Source organism: Pleurodeles waltl, chromosome 2_2 (assembly GCF_031143425.1).
Source record: "Pleurodeles waltl isolate 20211129_DDA chromosome 2_2, aPleWal1.hap1.20221129, whole genome shotgun sequence".
In the NCBI taxonomy this organism is placed as follows: domain Eukaryota; kingdom Metazoa; phylum Chordata; class Amphibia; order Caudata; family Salamandridae; genus Pleurodeles; species Pleurodeles waltl.
The window spans coordinates 431770485-431790033 of NC_090439.1; the positions used below are offsets into that span (position 1 = coordinate 431770485).

The window sequence follows — 19549 nt, forward strand, 5'->3', positions numbered from 1 at the left end:
GCTATGAATTGTTGTGCCTTCAACCACAGTCACAAAGAACAATTGTGGCTGTCTAACTTCTAAGTTTATTGATTACCCTTAATTTTTTGTCTTGGGCTTATAACAGGCACAACACATTCCTGATCTTTAAAAACAAACAAAAGACAACTAAATCATACTGAATAACCAGCAAAAGCTACAAAATCCTCCTTAGGGAAGATTAAAACTTAAAATTTTAACTAAAGCAAAGACAATTTACCAAAATCAAGCCTTTTCCAAGACATTCCGTGGCTGAGTAATTAGAAATAATCAATGATTATTCTCTCATGTAAATGCATTTGCAACCATTATGCGTCCCATTGAGGGTAGGAAACTGGGCTAATCATCCCACTATAGTTTAAACAGTCTTATCCTTGATGATGATCATTTTCCTTAATGCAATCTGTTTCTGAGAAGTGCTCCTCATATCCAAGTATTTACACATTCCAATCTCCTTTGGGGGCCACAGTATGGAGGTCTTCCTCTGAAATGGCAGTGCTAGTCACACTCTCGCCTTTGTTTGTCAATTCATTTAAATTATGTCCACCATGACCTATATCGTTGAGACACATTCTCTTTTGTGTTACTCCACTTCGACAAATGATTACTATTTAACCCTTTCTGAAAAGCAGAGTGAGGAAAAAAGATCCCAACTCCTTGTCTGTTGACATGACTTATGGTTCTCTGTTGTTACCGTTGCGGAATAAATCGTAAGTATGACGTTTGGGAAATTTCAACAAATGAGACAATGATGACCTGTGTGAATTTGCATCGTGGTTAATGAGTGAAAAATTATGCATTGTGAACTTTTGGTCGATGTCCTTACAGAAGGACGCATTAGTAAATAAGTAAATTACTACCGCATGTGGCCACTTATCCTGCATCTAGAAAAAGAAGCATTGAAAGCAGTCAGTCATTTAAATAAGGTGTTGTTATCACCTTTGAGCAAAACTATTGTTATTAGAACTCAGATACGGAGCTGCATCACAGTTCTTTTTTAAAATGAAATTTCATTGCAAATTGCAGTAAAAACAAATACATAAGGGTAAGTTTTGTTAATTAGAGAGGATGTCACGACAAGACATCAGCAATGCTGTTTTGAGAGACTCTTAAAGAACACTCGAGACTGTTGCTCCGAAAAAAAGATTACAAACGCTCTGTAATCCGACTTCAAAACATATGAGATGCCAAAAGTGTACAATGAAACATTTCAAAAAGGCTAAACAAAAGCTGACATGACACTTGTGCACTTTTCTAAACCAATGTCCACAATGTTTTTATTTGCAATTACTGAATCGAAAAAATAATACAATATTTTAAACTGATTTTACCAAATTAAGTCTGTGACACAGAACAGGCAGTTCACTAGTGGTCTTTGACCATGTAAACAGTAGCAATGATGGGTAATTTCGCAGTCAATGAGCGGCAACTTTCCACTATTATTATTGCTGAGATATTTTCATTGACACAATGCTTAATTTGAGCCATTGGTTTCTGGTGTTTGGCATGGCATTTAATTGTCAACACTGGCACTTGACAATCTGCCACATGGTACACTGTCTGTCTAATTTAGAGTTCAACTCAGCAGTTGTTCATCATTTAAATATACATCACAAATGAATAATACCTGTCTCGGAAGCCTTTTTTAAAGCTTTCGCGGTCCGGGGAAGCCAGAACTGTCACACCTATACCAGGATGGTCGTGAGTGGTTATGTTGGTACTGTCATTAGCTGCACTGACAGGGGCAAAGAGCGGCACAAGCTGCAGTGGCCTACTGACGAGGGCACTGCTACTTATATTTTTTACAAACTACAAATATAGCACTGTGCTGACCTACTGGTACAAAATTGTGCAAATGTTTTTTACTAGTCATCTTTGTGAATGCCACTAGCAAACTACCCAGAACAACAGAATGCATGTGCTATGGCATGTAGATAACATCACACATCATTGCTGATACTCCATGTAACTATGGAACACCAAACACATGGGGGCACTTTAATTCTCTAGGTGCACAGTACCTAGTCCTATTTTGAGTCTGGGCTTCCCCTTCAAAAATAGCTTTTTATCAAAAGTCTGTGAAAGTGGAAACAGATTGCAGTGTGATCATCCCTAACAGAACACTTATGTTCCTGACTCAAATCATGCACTCTTACTGTGACAATACAAATTTGGCCAAGAATGCAGCCGAGGCAAGAGGGAGTCCACTCACTGGTTAAGAATCCAAAAGCAGATCTAAATCATAAGAAAACCAATTGTGTTGTTTTTATGCATGTACTTCAGGCTCCTCCCTGTAGCTAGGCAGGTCTAGATGTAGTCCTCACAACATCCACACCCATAGTGAATATATAGCCATTGAAAAAGATGGTATAAAGGAATGAGGATACAAGTCACTCCCACTGCCACCAGTGTAAACCCCCTTTGTCACCGCCTGCTCCTACAAGAGTGATTCCATGTAAATAAGATCTTGACTAGTCCTTACCAACTGGGTCTGAGGCTGATGAATCAAAATGGACTCTTACATCTATTACCCTGAACTATAGATCATAATTTATCCGGATTTGTAAATAATGTATGCACTATTCAATATGTTAGTGCAGCTATAACGAAAACAGTTGAAAGCAAGTGCATTGAAGTCTAAAGGAGTACATGTGCTATAAAAAACAAATCGTATCATAATTTACAAGATAGATACTATTGAATGGCTTGAATATTCCATCTGACACTGCTGAATGTTCTTAACCAACTTCACTTTGAAATATAAAACATTGCGTTTTTTTAAATTTAAGATATGCAACACATACAAGCAAATACCTTCCATGCATTAACAGAAGCCTGTTTTCTTTTGATAACATGTTGTCAGCTGTAGGAGTGCCTTAAATATTGTGGTTCGGACAATGATCACACCAATGCAATTGTGGCCTACTTTTGGGCAAACATTATTATCAACACAGAGCTCTCTTCAGGGCTGGACTGAAAACCAAAATCATCCCTGGCAAAAATGTTCGAACCAGCCCCACACTGCAGGAGTCTGTAACTAGATTGGAACTGTGGCAGGCTGACTGTCCATCCAGAACTAAAAGAAGGCTCCTAGCCAGCAGCCCTCCATGAAAAAGCCTTAGTGGCAGAATGATCATTCTCGCCCTGGCTATCCTAAGCATTAGTTTATCCTTCTGGCTTCAGCAGAAATGATGGAGGTGTGTGGTTAATAACAATGGAAAGCTGTGTTTTAAGAAGAATTCGCTTAGCATTTGTGCCATGGTACATACCAAAATTTACAGGAAAGTCTCAAAATCATTAACATACCTTTTGAATAGTTATGACCCCCTCTTGTGTTTCTTGGTCAACCGAAATTTTAAAAACTCCAAGGCCGTCACCATCCAAAATGTTATATTCCATTTCTGCATTTGGTCCAATGTCTGCATCAATTGCTTTGATTTTAGCCACCATTGAATCCACAGGCAAGGACTCAGGAACATAATATTGATCAGACCCTATGAAGTGAAACATTTATATTACCATTTATTTTCATAATGTCAAATCAGCCCTTTCATGTACATATTACAGACTCTGTTTTTCAGAAGTACATCAATTTTCAAACAAAACAATAAGACATTAGTTGAACTTTATTATGAATTCAAGCCAAGTAAATCGCACATCAGGGGCCTATGACATAAAGTGAGCACTGGTAGTCCTAACTTAAGCCAGGTCTCTGCCACAGTTTATGGTGACTGTTGTTTTTTAAATGGTTGAACCACTGAAGCAACAGCATTTTACCATCTTAAAGAGTGCCATCCTAAAGAGTGTTCATTGTCACCGAAATTGTTTTGGAATGTGTTGCTTTGGGCTGCAATTGAAGCAAGATTTACTGCCAACTCGACAGTATACAGCAGAACATAACATGCGACAAAACAACACAACTAAAACATGCCAGGGCATGACAAATCAGTAAACACAACAACATGACAATCAAAAGGGAGTACAAAAACACAGTTTAAGAAATTGGATTACTGGTTGGGGGTGAAACCCCGCTCAAGCAGGAATCACATTCCTTGTCAGGATGAGGTGCAAGCAAACTCCAAAATAACCTGTGCTCAACCCTCCTGGAGCTTAGCACAGAGCAGATCAGTCAGGCTTAACTTAGAGGCAACGTGTAAATTAATTATAACACACTTGAAACAGTACTAAAGTGAAAACACAAACCAATAAAAATGCCAGACTAATTTAGAAAAATAGTGTCCATTTTAATAGGTTACTAAGTTTAATGCATTATTTGACACCAAAAGAACAAAATTCCAATTGGTAGAACAGGATATATGCAATTTTAATTATTTAAGGTAAATATAGTGCCACAAAGCACAAAGCTCCACTCATGGTCATCTGGTCGCGCAAGACTGAGTGAAAGTCACATGTTCAGGCCAACTGCAATAGAGCCAAGTCTGGATACAGGGATCAGATTAGTCCTGTTAAAAGAGTTACCTTCAAAGGACAACGCGAATAATTTTGTTTGGGGTGGAAGGGAGTACAAGGAGCAGGGAGATCATTGCAGATGGCTGTCGATGTGGCGTGAAGAGCAGGCTGAGCATAGCTGATGGTTGTCATTGTAGTGCAAAGATCCTGTGCGTTAGTGCAGGTTTGCGTCAAAAAGTATAAATAAGGGCCCTAGTGCTTTCTTTGAAGTGGGAGATGTTTCTAGAGGATTCCCTTTGAAGTCCTAGAGGTTCCTTTCCTCCCCGCTCTGGCTCCAAGCTGGTTGAATGAACAATACAGTGGTGAAAAGTCCTTTGTGTGAAGGCAAGGCACAGCCTATTCATTTCAAATGGGGCTGTGCCCAGCTTCGCACCCCCATCCTGGCTGTTCATGGCCTATCCAGACAAACCTAATCCCTCTATTGTGTGGCAGACTGGGAGGAATAAACAATGTCCAATTGCCAACTGCACCACATGTTGTGACCCAGGCACTAAATAGAGCACAAGAATGCCAACTTTTCAAATCCAAAAACAACAGATGATGAACGGAATGCAGAACAAATCAAACATTCACCCAGTCACAGATCTAGGTTTAATCGATCAGTTTTTGTTGCTTGCCATGCCATTCCAGTTCAGACCTAGCCATTAGCAAATCAATATTGATCCGTTTTCCCATGGCAACAGCCCAGCCTGAACTGCTTCTTTCAAGTCCAGGGAGGACCTGGCCTGGCAGTTCGGGCTGGATTGTTCCCATGGGGACCTGGGTCAAGACTGATTTGATTTGCATATGGCTGGGTGCAAATTGGGGTGGCGTAGTGAGCAAAATAATTGATGGATTAAACTCAGGTCTATGACTGGGGTGAATGTTTATTTTTTGTAAAAGCGACGCAAACTTATAACATATAATTGACTTTGGTAAGTTTGCGCCACTTTTGCATCAAAATGATGCAAATGCGGTGCAAAAAAAAGTATACATTTGACATTTTTTTGTGCTTTTACTAAATTCAGATTTCAGTCCTTTTCCACCTTTCAAGGGCCCAGGGACTGGATGGGGCACCACTTGGCAGGGCAGGAGTCTCACCAGAGAGTCCAGGTGCTGGCAGAGGAAGTTTTTGATGGCCCTGAGACTTCAACAATGGGAGGCAAGCTCATCTCAAGCCCTTGGAGATTCTTCTCAAGCAGGAATGCACAACAAAGTCCAGTCTTTGTCCCCTTTCAAAGGCAGAAGCAGCAACTGCAGGATGGCCGAACAAAGCACAGTCACAGGTAGGGGCAGCACTTCTCCTCAGCTCTTCAGCTCTTCCCTTGGCAGAGGTTCCTCTTGAATCCTTAAAGAAATCTGATTTTCAGGGGTTTTGGGTCCAATTCTTATTCCCCTTTCTGCCTTTGAAGTTGGCAAACTTCAAAGGAAAGTCTCTTTTGTTCACAAGATCGTGCCTTGCCCAGGCCAGGCTAGAGGCTCACACCAGGGGGTTGGAGACTGCATTGTGTGAGGGCAGGCACAGCCCATTCAGGTGTAAGTGCCCACTCCTTCCTCCACTTTAGCTCAGATGGCCCATCAGTATATGCAGGCTATTCCCCAACTCCCTTTATCTTTCACCATGTTTAAAGGAGAGAGCACAAGCACTTTAGCACTGGTTATGAGTGGTAACGAATGCAGAGTCCTAAAAGCCAACAAAACAGGTTTAGAAAACAGAAAGGTGCAGGCAAACATTTTGATGATGACCCTGCAGAAAGTGACAAGTCCAACAAACATAGAACATTGCAGACTCAAACGTGGATGTTTAATGTTTCTGAATAGCTTAAACAAAGTTATTTGTGGTCCTGATCTGTAATTGAGTTCTAAATACTTTTGTTTTAATGTGTGGTTGACTGGAGAGCATGTTGTATCACACTAACGAATAACAATATTAAGTTCTGATTTTGTCTTGAGGCTTAAATCTATGCTGCATATGTACAGAATTAGTTTAAGTAGTGCTGGGGAGATAACATGATAATTTTAATTAAATGATAAACATTACATTTTCATTAAAATGGAACGATGTCCTTTTGGTATTGATGTAGCCTTGTACATTTATGCAGAGAGTAAAATTGTGAATTTTCTGTCTCGAAGATATTAAATAAGGATAGGACATCACATGTCTCTCGTGAATCAGGAGAGCAGATTCTGCATTTATTCAAGCTTAGAAATATTTCATATATTCTGACCATTCAAAGAAGTTCACAGTCAGTAAATTGATATTTACCCAAGGGTGTTACCCATGCTGTTACTAAGGCTGGTGAGTGATTTAGGAATATTAAAATTAACATTCACCTAAGCCATGTGTCTAAAAGATTTACCATCACATTAGTAAAATGAGTCACAAGATTAGATAAGTCACACTTTGGGAATTATTTAAGCTACGTTGGGCCTACTTTGTTTGACCTATTCCATTGAGGTTTGTGCTTTCAACCACCCTACACACAGCAGCTACATCCCCTCTGACCACAGCGCTATCCAAGCACCTATTCCTACTAAATTCATTAGACCATTTTTAGTTTTTTTATTTTGAATAATAGGCTATGATCTTTCCAAGAGATCACATTTTAACACAAAATATTACACAATAGGTCTGATTGGATGGTTGAACTTTGTGTATTTCAGATGCTGCATGAGTGTATCTATAATGATCTCAATTGACCCCCAATATAATATTAATGTTATTTTGGTACAGCCTTGCTTGGACTTTACGTTTTAAATCTCACTGCCTACCGAAACAGAAACAAATCCCAGTTAGTATCTTGTAGCCACGACATATATAAATTGTAGAGCAATGTGCAAAGGCCAATGCTGTCCTGGGGCCTCATTAACAAACAGCACACTGGATTAAAAAAAAATATTATCACCTTTAACTGAGGAAAGAATAGAAGTGATGTTGCTTTGAAAATGGGTTTAGATATGCCTTGCCGGAAGAAATAGTGTGGGACATGCACTTGCCTATAAGTGGAACATTTCTTTGGGGATCTTACAGCATCCCAGTGCCCCCTCTCAAAAGGTATCCTTAACGAGAGGCGCTAATTGTTTGCCTCTTCTTCTGTGAGTCAATATGCTTCTCAACAGCCTGTTTGACGGTGCACTACCATTGAAAATACAATTTTGTTGAAGATGCAAAGTTGTCTCCTCATTTTTATATCACCCTGATACCATGCATATAAGGAAATAACACTGAGATGCCTCAGGCACAAAGTATGATTCTGCATATGCATCCGGGTCCCTTCTGTATTGTAGTGTATTGCATGCCCTCCGCAAACAAAATCCAGATACTAACTCCTCCTGCATTCCCATGGGGCTTGTGTAATATGGCCCGTGAAAAACAAGGTGAGTAAACCTTTGGCTTTATCACAGGACACATACTGTCAGAATACATATATGGTATAGACTTAATGAACTTCTTTTAAAAAGACTACGGAAAGAGTGTGTTCTTTGTGTGTGAACGGTGGACAAGCTGAAATGGATATCTTTTGTTGTCACGTCTACACTAGTCTCTCACTGAATATTTTATTTTAGGGCTGCCATAAAAAAGTCAACCGAAAAACAAACTTTTTACCAAAGCTTAATGAGTGAGGTGAGAATGCAATCTTCGCTAGCTAACAAATAATTCCTTGAAAGGACAGTGGCACAGCATGAGGAGATTATTCATTGCAGTGAGCAAATAATACACTCTAACCTTCGCAGTTTTGTTTACTCTGGCTCTATTACCCCGGACAACTATTGCCAGGAAATGTAATTTTCTTTCTGCCTTGGATCGGGTTTTCTTTTTTTATATTTGCTACAGAAAAGACAATGTGGGTATGCATACATCTAGAACATTTTTCTAATTTAGCAAAGTCAGTCAATATGCTTTCCAACCTAATAACCTAGCATGCAATATCGCTGAAAGAGGGCAGTATAATGGGCCAATTTAGGAGCAATCCTCTTCAAGTCTGGAAATATATTTTCTGCTTTCCTTTCCCTTGTTAAGTCAAGAGCCTCTCTGGTCAAGTCAAGGAAATTGAGGGCAGATTGTTTTTTGACTCATCCTAGATTGATTTCTTTTGCAAGAGGGAATGTTTGTGCAAGACGGTTCCTGCGACACAGCTTTAATAACGAAAAGCTGTCCTAGAGAAATATGTCTGTTTGTGCATATTAAGCCTCCAGAGTTGTTTCAAACGTGTTATTGACCCTAAAGTATTACATACCGTGATCTGTTCATACACAGCTCAGAGATAAACCTCCTTGGGCAAACCCACACCCGCAGACTCAAATAGCTGCAAAGAGAAGTGTCGAATGAACACGAAATTGGCAGATGTGTGTTATAAAAAAAAAGTTCAACACAACATAAAGATAACATGACATAATATACCATAACATAATGTAATATAGCATAAAATTACACCACATAACATAAGGGAACGTAAAGTAATGTAACATAAACACAAATCAAAATAACACAACATAAAACATAACATAAATATGTAAACAAGATTAATCTTTCATAGCACATGCAACTAGTCATCCCGTCTAAAAAAAAATTCAGTAAAAATAAAACTGTTGACCTAAATCTGCTATGAGATGCATCATTAGTGCTCTTATGAATCGGAGAAACTACTATCTTACTTCGAGGAAAGCGAGGGGGGTTATCGTTGACATCAGTCAGGGTGACAGTGACGGACGTTGTCCCTGACAGACCTCCCATGTGTCCCACCATGTCCTTGGCATGAATTACAATGACATACTGGTCTCTGGCCTCACGGTCCATGTTGGCCAAAGCAGTCCTAATGATGCCTTAAACAGAAAAAGAAAAGTCGTGCCGGGATTATTAGTCAGTTGTTGATTATAGATCTCACAGAATTACAACATACTAACCTTCAGGTAAAACTAAGCTTGTCTACAACTTGTTTCAGTTATATTTCTAGTTTAACTTACTACAAAGCATGCAGATAAAACTGTGGCCCAATAAAACGTTAATGGAAATAGACAAGTAAACATATATTTACCCATATATAACAGCGGTGCAAAGAAAATTCTATAAATTCTACATTATTAGCATACTACTGCTACTGTAATGTGAGAAAAAATGTTTCCCGCTTCACATGTTGCTTGTTAACGTCCCATTAGACAGGAAAACAATTGGAGCGATACTCGGGAGGCTTGCAAAGACCAACTGTGAACCTCACAGAAATAAAATCAATCAGCTAACATCTGTACTGAAAACTAACATACATCAATTTCTGGTTTCTACGTAGTTTATTAGAACTAGTAAAGCGAGGATTCAATGTACTACTTTGAAAGAAAATGGTATTTAAAAGATAAAATCCCAAGTAATGCTGGCAACCACTGCCGGAAAAGTTAGTGGACTGTTTTATCTGTCGCGTGCCATTTTACTAGTAGGAGAGCAGAAGATGATGTCCATGGTCCTATATAATTTGTGACATAGGATAGGAGAACTGTATGGTATGGAGAATTACTGTCCAAAACACCTAATTCAAGGTTTCTTCATAGACAGAATGCTAACTTGAAATCGCTTTGGAAGTAGTCTGCCTTCAGATTATGTGACAATTTGGAGTCTTTTTAGGCATGGGTGGCCCAGAATGAACTGTAGATAGAAAGTGAGAAGGGCATTTTATTTCAGGAAGGGACAATCATAACATTTCATTATCTGAAGGGTTACTCTTATTAAGAGATGGCCTTATCAGATTCCAAGACATATTGCCGAGTCAAATTGAGAGGGTGCTATAACCTTGTTTTTCATATTTTTATCCCAATAGCAGTATCTTCCATTAGATTATGTACTGCACTGAGGAGACCAATATTAATATTAACATGCTTCTTTTTACTAAATGCTTAACATACCCTTAGCGCATTTGGATCTTTGCATTCTGCTCAGTAGTCATCCACAAATAACTATTAATGCAGAGCAAAGTTCAACTCTTTAGGCAGCCACGACCCTGCAGTTAGGTGGTATGTGGAATAAAGGCGAGGTACAGAAAATCCTGCAGCAGCCCATTCTACTTCCTGATGATCTACAAATAAATACATATACATGGTGAAACCTTGATGAGGTTATGAATATTTTATGCCTGGCATGCTGTACGGCTGCTAACTGATTTCCAGAGGTAGGCTTTTACTTCCCCATTCCTCTGTGAGAGCCGAGGAAAAAACGACCATAATGACACGGGGAGTTAAAGCGTAGTCTACGTCGTTTCTTTCCTTGTCAGACGGACAGAAGGCAGCCCCACTGCCCTGTCACAACGTGGTTCCCTTCTGAGCAGAAACATACTAATTTCTTCTTGCTCTGTAATGTTTAACTTGCACAACACAGTTCCTGTTTTTATTTGATTTTTTCACGTCTTGCTGTGCGGCCATCAACTGTGATCCAAAAGTGTTCGTAACAAAGTAAACGGGGGTTGTTTAAATAAGAACGGCCTTGCATGATGCATGAAATTGGGAGCACTTGCTTAAAAGCTGTCAAGAAATTAAAGAACCATGGTGCATTGACAGCAGGATTATTCATGTACCAACATACCCCATGCGGTTCAAGGCAATCTACTGTACTTTCAACTTTATGTTTCATAATGAATGGCCACTTAATATTTTAATTTTCCATCAGCAACTTTCAGGTTACCTCCTAATCTGGGCTGTCTTTATACTTTAAAAAAACAATATATAATATGTTGTAAGTTTTGGAAATGGCCATACTTCCTCCAACAAAGGAAAACAAAATACACATTACAAAAATATCCTGGTTAGGTGCCAGAATATGCTAGAGAGTATATGGTCTGCCATTAATATTAGCCTAATATTTCACCCCACTGCAACCCAAATCCTCCAGGGAGGTACCATTTAGCCAAAGACCCATGAATAGCTATGAGTTATGAGAATACTCAGAGCCTCATTGTTTTGCGTGTGTCACTGGCCTATGGAGATAATAATAGAAAAACTAAGGCCCATATTCATAAAAAATTATGCACAACTGTGCTAACGCAGATGTGCGTCAGTTTTTCTTATGCAAGCTAATGCCATTCCCTAACGCCATATTTAAAAAAGATGCACAATGACACTAAAGAATGGTTAGCATCTATAAAAAGATGCTAGTCAATGATGGATGGCATTAGGGGAAATGGCACTAGTGGGCCAGAAATGACAGTAGGTTGTTTAGCGGCAAAATATTTGCCACTAGTCAGCATAGCGTAAATGTTTGATGCACAAGCAGCCAAAAAAAGACTCCTGTCTAAGTATAGACAGGAGTCATTACCACAATCCCAATGCCCACCGCAGGGGACCAGTGTCCCGAGGACAACCCCAACAGACCCAGTGCCAGCCAGTGGGCCCCATGTAAGGGCACCCCCAGTAGCACACAACACGCAAGCAAGTACACTTACCTGGGATGGGTTCCCTTCTCCAGTAGTGTCCCTGTGGTGTGGGTGGTGGTGATGCTGGGGTGGGCTTCTAGGTGTCTATTCCATGGTGTTTCCCCATGGGAATGGGCCTACTAGCACTTAAACGCCTGGTCTGACCAGGTGTTAAATTTTAATGCTAATCAGCCTTAGCATTATTGTTTAGGTCTGCCTCCTAGGAGCGCGTCGTTTTAGCGTCAGAAGGTAAATATGGCTCTAGAGGACTAGCGTCATTTTTAGGAATGGAACGCCTACATTGCATCTCATTGTTGCAATAAGATGCAAGGTAGGTTGGTGCTTCCTAAAAATGGCACTAACTCATTTATTTTGACGCTAGATGGGTCTAGCATCAAAATATAAATATGGAGTTAAGTTAGCGCTGCTTTAACGTAAAAAATGACGGTAAGGTATTAATAACTTTTCATAAATATGGGCCAAAACACATTGGGATAATGTTTTTGTAAACAATATTTGAGACACACTATACAATAATCTGACATGAAACCAGTTCAACCAGCTTTTCCAAACTTCTACTGCAATGACATTCAGCATCAGTCCTTCAGTTAAAGGTTTTGATTAGTGAATGTTGCATGCAGTTTTTATTTAACTTAAGCCGGGCCCTTTGGAGATATAACAAAAAAGGAAATAGAGTAGCAAATTAATTGTCAGCTTTGTAATGCATTTAGGGGCAGAGGTGTGTGAGTGTCATGCACTCCATTTGACCTATTTTGACAAATACACTTGCTAACAGTTTGTAAAATGAATGCATAGGACTGGATCGGTGCTGTGAATCGTAAATTGAGTAATCCGGGAAAACTAGATGTAACATAAGTTAGTAAAAGAGACATGCTCATTACAAAACACATTACTCTGTATGTATGACTTCACTAAAGTGGACATTAAATAAATGGGCTTGTAAAGTAGACCACATTTTTACTTAAAGGTGAGCATTTTCAAGAGGGTAGTTGTTAGCTTGACAAGGTGACATTAGTCTCTGGTCAAGAAGAAGAGATACCCTCTCCAACGAGAGTCCAATCATTGAATGGGTGTGGAACCTCTCCCTGCTCTCTCTACTTAGAATACAATTACCTTTTCAAAAAGATTGCATATAAGTTACCATAGTAAACCAAAGGTTACAGGGACGTTATAGTTAGGCTCACAGTTTAAACGTCCAAAGCCATGGAAATTTACCTGTTATAGTTATCTCAAGTCACTTATACCTGTGCCCTAAGGTAACTATAACGTGCACCCCTGTAATGCACAATATTTTCATGAAAAATGTAACCGCAAATGTTACATTGATCTTATCAATGATGTTATCAAAGATGTCATGAGTGCTGTAATTTGTGGGGTAATTAGAAATGCATGGCGAGAGGGCGAATTATAGTTACCTTAGGGCACGAGGTTTAGTTACTTGAGATAACTCCATAACAGGTGAATTTTCATTGTTTTGTATGTTTGAAATGTGAGCCTACCTATGACTTCCCTTTAACCTTTGTTTTTTTAAGTGAATTTCAATGCATGTTTTAAATTCTATTTCCTAACTATAATGCCCCTGTAACCTTTGTTTTTTTTCAGTGAATTTCAATGTTTTTGAAATGTAATTTTAATATTTGTAATTTCTATACATTAATTTAACCGCCGCCAAGCATGGCCCTATAATAACCCAACCCTGTGTCACGCATGGCTGCCAGAAGTGTGTGTGTGTGTTTGTGTATATATTTTTTTCTTCGTTTTTTCACTGAAACAACCAAAGGTTACAGGGATAATATAGTAAGGAAATTGAACTAAAAAAACATAGAAATTAATCTAAAAAAGCTAATGTAACTATAACTCGCGCCCTCACTGTGCACTGCTATTTATTCCAGATATTACAGCAATCATGACAACTTTTATAACATAATTAAAAATATAAATAAAGCATTAACAGTCAAATTAACCCCTTAGCTGCTGGGTCTTTCCCCCCTACAGTGTTGAGCCCTTTTTTTGCTATTTGTGGTAGTTCGTGCTTAGGCCTTCATAGCATTTTGTCCACATAAGCTATCCACACCAAATTTGCGTCCGTTTTTTTCCAACATGCTAGGGATTCTAGTACCAAGAGTTTGTGGGTTCCCCTAGAGGAGACCGAGAAATTAGCCAAAATACAGCTCAAATGTTGTTTTTTTCAGAAAAATTGGAAAAAAGGCTGCAGAAGAAAGCATATGTTTTTTCCCTGAAAAGTGCATCAACAAAGGCTTTGCAGTGCTAAAATCACCAACATCCCATCTTTCAGGAACAGGCAGACTTGAATCAGAACACCACATTTCTCAACACAATTTTGGCATTTTACTGGGACATACCCCATTTTTACTATTTTTGTGCTTTTAACCTCCTTCCAGTTAGTGACAGAAATGGGTCTGTAACCAATGCTGGATCCTGGACAGCTAAACATTTCTGAAAAGTAGACAACATTCTGAATTCAGCAAGGGCTCATTTGTGTAGATCTGACAAGGTTTACCTGCAAAACATAACAGCTGAAATAAACAAATATTGAAATTGATGTAAACAAACAGCCATTTCTGTCCACATCTTCTCCTATAACTTTTTCCAGCTATGGCAGATTTTTCAAAGCAATATATTGTTATATCTGCTGACCTCTTCTGGTTGCGGGGATATTTAGGGCTTGTAGGTTCATCAAAACCCTAGGTGCCCAGAGCTAATAAATGAGCTGCACCTTGCAATGGGTTTTCTTTGTATACCGGATATACAGCAATTCCCTTGGTGAAATATAAAGAGTCACAAATAGGTATCAAGTAACCTTTGTATTTCCAAAATGTGCGCAAGATAAGGTGTTGAGAAGCAGTGGTTAATGAAGAAAAAACTATGCATGGCGGAGAGCGAGTTATAGTGTATTAAGCCCCAGGGAGGTGGCAGTCCCCAGGTCTGTTGGGGTGGGGCTGCACACCCCCACATACATAGTGTATTCTGCCCTAAGAAGGTGGCAGTCCCTGAGGCTGCGAGGTGGCCGGGTGACCCCCCGCATAAATAGGGGGAGATTTACAAGAAAGTGGTGCATCAGGACCGATGCGCCAAATTTCTTGCGTCCCCTTGACCTCCCAACGACACCGTGGTTGCACCATGTTTACACTATGGAGCACCATGGTGGTCATTACCACAACAGCATTAAAATGTTTGACGCTGTTGTGGCGTTTTGCTGCACTTGCATAAAGAATTTTGACGCTAGTGCAGCAAAATGCAGGGAGTCCCATAGAGCATTATGAGAGTGTTACTTTAACACCTGTCCTAAGCATGAGTTACAAATGAAAGAAAGGATGGTGCAGTGAAATGTTATAAATTTGTAAATCTGCCCCATAGTGTATTTAGCTCTGGGGAGGTGGCGGTCCCTGGGGCTGTGTGGGGCCATGTGTTCCCCTGCATATAGAGTCTATTCTGCCCAGGGGAGGTGGCAGTCACTAGGACGGCAGGGGACCGGCATTAATTTGTCTCTATGCTCTGCATGTTCCTTTGTAATTGCTCAGGGGAGGTGGCAGACCCTGGGGCTATTAGAAGCCCAAGGAGGGTGGCCCCATGCACCCCCTACTTTTGAAATCCCCCAATGCCCCTAGGATCCAGATCTATTGATTTTACGGACTTTAAAAAACATATACTTTTTAACCCTGGCGGAGTCCCTCTGGGACCCCAACACCAGAGCTAAGGATTCAGACTAACCCTACCCTTGCCCTTTTCCATTTGTTTTCTTTTTTTGTGGGACTTGGCTGAAGCCGAATCCCAAGATGTCAGCCAACACTTCCTTGTTGAAGTGTTGGCAGCTAATCAGATATCAGCATGGGGCCAGTTGGATATGTGGCGTATCTGCTTGCCCAGGTATCTCTATTGTTTAAACTCTAATATCTCCAAAACTGAAGGGATATACACCAAATCAGAAAAATCATGCTTTCTGAACCAAGAGCGTGCTTTGTGTCAAATTTGCTGTAATTCCCTTCAGTGGTTCGGGCTGTAGTTGTGTTCAAAACATTGAATAATCCCTCTGTCATAGCTTGGGGAAAAAGTGTTTCCCCCTCCCCCACACTTTTTCTTGTCCCTTGCTTGACAGATCATCACAAAACTTTAAAGACAGCAGCTGAACTGACCAAAGTATAAGCTTTGAAAATTTTGTGAAAATTCATAAAAAGGGTCAAAGTTATCAGCAAAACAAAAAATGCTCTGTTTAAGGAAAAGGTGATCCTAACTATGACAACCTAGTAGTGAACTTTTCATAATAATAGCACTGAGCTGAAACTGGGTTTGAATAAGTGTGATTATGGAGACATTTTTTTTATTTTCTTCTGAGTTTAAACAAGGGCAAGGCCCATTAAAAGTTTGGTCTTAAGACATAATTGTCAAGAATGGTAGATGCTGAGTAATGATTTGCACGTTGAAATGCATATAGTACTACAATTCTCATGGTGCATCCTAATGGCTATATGGACAATTGTATACATTCTGAAATGAAGAAAGTGGTATAAGAGGTGCGGGAACATCACGAATTTGCAAATTTGGCTAGTCCTCCGACCACGGACAGAGGCAAGTTAACCCAAAAGGCTACCTGTGATTTGAGTGCCATAATTGTGTATGAGAGATTGTCTTCCAGTAGGTCAGGGCCAGCTCTACATATTTGAACCTCATGGTACCGGAAGGTGCAAGGGGCCACCGAGATCATGTAATTACCATAATACAAGGTGGGCTCTGCATACGTGCTGGCAAAGTATGCACAGGTTTTTTCCACATTTATACGGAGGCCCAAAAGATTCCTGAAGGTGGATACCAATTGGGCCATCTCTGCTAGTGCCTCCCTAATATCTTTAAAATACAGAATCATGTTATCTGAATAGAGTGATATATTATGGACTGCATTCCCCACGGGAATCCCCCTATGACCAGCCTCCTGTTGAATTCTTTTTGCTGTTGGTTTGACCGCTAATAAGAAAAGAAGAGGGGGCAACCCTGCCTCGTAACTTGCCATGCTGGGTCAGATTAGGATACGTGTAGACTTGGTCAAGCCCGAGCAGTGGGGGCACTATAGAGCAGTGTAAATCATCTAATGTAAGCCTGAGGTATCCCAAAGTGAGTCAGGGTTGCTAGCATGAAGTCCCAATTTAAGGAATCAAAAACCTGTTGAATGTCCAGTGAGAGACAACCGGCATAGGGGTAAAGGTCGCAGCTAGCAAACTTTATATTAAACAACCGCTGGATGTTCGGCTAAGTACAAACCCACACTGGTCTACATGTATCAGCTGTGGGAGCAGCGGAAGCAGCATGTGTGCCAGAATCTTGCTAAGTATTTTATATTCGATGTTCAGTATTGATAGTAGGCGGTACAAGAGCAACTCCTGTGGGGGCTTGTCCGGTTTCAGTAAGGATGTTACTAGTACTTCTCTGGTGGAAGAGGAAAGAAGACCTGTGTTGAAGGATGTGTTATATAATTTTCCTAGTTGCGGGATCAATTGAGTGGAGTAGGTGGAATAAAATTCCACCGGAAGTCTGTCAGACACCTGGCTTTTTATTATGTACCAGTTTCTTAAGGGCCCCTCTGATTTAATTAGCCACCATAGGAGCATAGAGGACCTCCCTGCCAGCTTCCCGAACCCCAGGAAGTTGTGCCCCTGGGGGAAACATCATTACCTCCACTGGGTCAGAAGGGGGTTGCACAGTGTATAACTACCTGTAATAAACCCGGAATGCTGTATTAATGCCAAGTTGAGTTACCACTGTGTCCAGGGACGGGTGTCAACTGCTGGGATCAGTGTGCGGGAGAGGTCTGGATGTATTAAGCGCACCAGGAGTGTGTCCGATCTGTCCTCCTCTGCGTGTCCCTTCTGTGTGTACAGGCTATAGTCAACCACCCAGAGACGTGCCAGCAACTCTTCATACTGCACCCTAGCTTTCTGAAACTGGGGTGTCGTATCTACATTATCAGACACTGACTGATGACATACCTGTCATCTAAATAACTCTTTTCGATCATAAATCAGAATTTCTCAATTTGGAAGATTGGAGATGATTTCTAATATTTAAAACAAATCATAAATTAATACTACACTTTTTTAGTTTCCTGATTTTAGAATTAGCAGCATCTTAAAACTTCTTTGGTGGTGCAGGGGAATAGGGTGCAAAAAGTGAAATTCATTTGTTACTGCCTCAAGGCAAGCAGGTTGTCTGTTTGCCGAAATAAAAAGGATATATTCAGTAGCGCCAGTTAGAATATGTGTTTTAGTCAGTACTGTTTTCTTGGTGGATGTTTCTTTATCTGGTAAGATTCAGCAATGCAAAAGCGACTTGTTCCGACAATCATACTAAAAATCTCATGACTTTAAAACATAAAACAGAGTAATCGATTGTGTGTCATATGAAATAGGGCTCATCTTCTTTCGAAGTTCTTATTTGTAGACACACTCCATAATTGTACCACTTGGCACACCTAAAAAAATAAAACAATCCAGTTTGCTGGATATTAATGAAGAACGTTGTTTTCTCCACTACTCAATTTCACGTTGCCGTTTTCTGTGGCAGGTAAAAAAAAATCACAGAGGGAGCAGAGAGATAAGCAGGAAAGCAAAGTCAATATCAATGACAATGAATTTTGCAAAAGCTTTTGTTTTATGAGATTCATCTTCTATACCTGTCTTTGGCTCCACTGAAAAATAGGGCTGTCCTTGGAGAATGCTGTAAACCACTCGAGCACTGTTACCGTAGGTGGGATCGTCTGCGTCGGTAGCTGTCACTTGCAAAACCGACGTTCCTAAAAGAAATGCCGTGATAAGTTAGACAAACACTCTTATACTCCCTGATGCTGTACACTGGAAATTGCATCCCTTTAGAATACTCTGTAATGCAGACTGAAAAAAAAATGATCTGGATACCACTGATCCCCACTATCATGGTACAACACCAAACTAAAAAGTGTTTCTCAGCATAATGATACCTAAACAATGGTGACCTTTTCATATTTGGTAGGTTAATAGTTTATCCCGAAAGTCCTGTTTTCCACTTTATTAAATCCCAATAAAGATGCTTTTCGAGGCTTTTTTTTATCTCTCTGCTTTCTGGAAATAGAACTATCGATAGATGGTTTTGTACAAGCATGTGTTGGCAGTTATTTCCCAAGTCAATTGTTTCGTGATCTTCACTCTCTGATGGCATAATGTTTTTTTTTATTTATTTAAGTGGTCTCTTGTACATTGCTAGATTATATTAATATTACTTATATCACAATGTTGCCTCATGGTATCTAATTGTCTCTGTAACAGGTGTTTACCATATTTATGTTTAATGATATGCAACCAAAGAGTTTTAAGAACATTATAGTTCTTCACACATACATAGTTTTCCTTATTTTCTATTCCTTTGACTGGTGTGAGCTCATTTTGTTTTATTAACGGTGAAGTTATTGTAACTTCTTTTTGGGGGTTCATCTTTTTTTTTTTTTTTACTTTTCAATATTAAAGATTTCACCATTCTCAATATTCTTATTTTACATGACAAACGCATCTTCATAGTATCTTTGTAGAGTCTATCAAGTTAAATTAATTGTATAATGCATACAGTAAATTGTAGTATTTTACATTTTGCTTCTCCTAACTGTTCTACTCATGATTAGACTTAAGTAA

The 19549-nt window shown here is 39.7% G+C and overlaps 1 protein-coding gene across 5 annotated transcripts in view; it reads right to left on the reverse strand.

Moving 5' to 3' along the window:
- The window catches only part of LOC138282395 (cadherin-7), a 228393-nt gene that overhangs the window by 95556 nt on the left and 113288 nt on the right, over positions 1-19549 (reverse strand). For all 5 annotated transcript variants that reach the window (XM_069219910.1, XM_069219913.1, XM_069219914.1 and 2 more), the window contains exons 4-6: positions 18562-18681; positions 9124-9291; positions 3325-3512 (exon numbers count right to left, since the gene is read on the reverse strand). In XM_069219910.1, coding sequence (XP_069076011.1) covers positions 3325-3512; positions 9124-9291; positions 18562-18681 — 476 coding nt within the window. The remainder of the gene's footprint in view (positions 1-3324; positions 3513-9123; positions 9292-18561; positions 18682-19549) is intronic.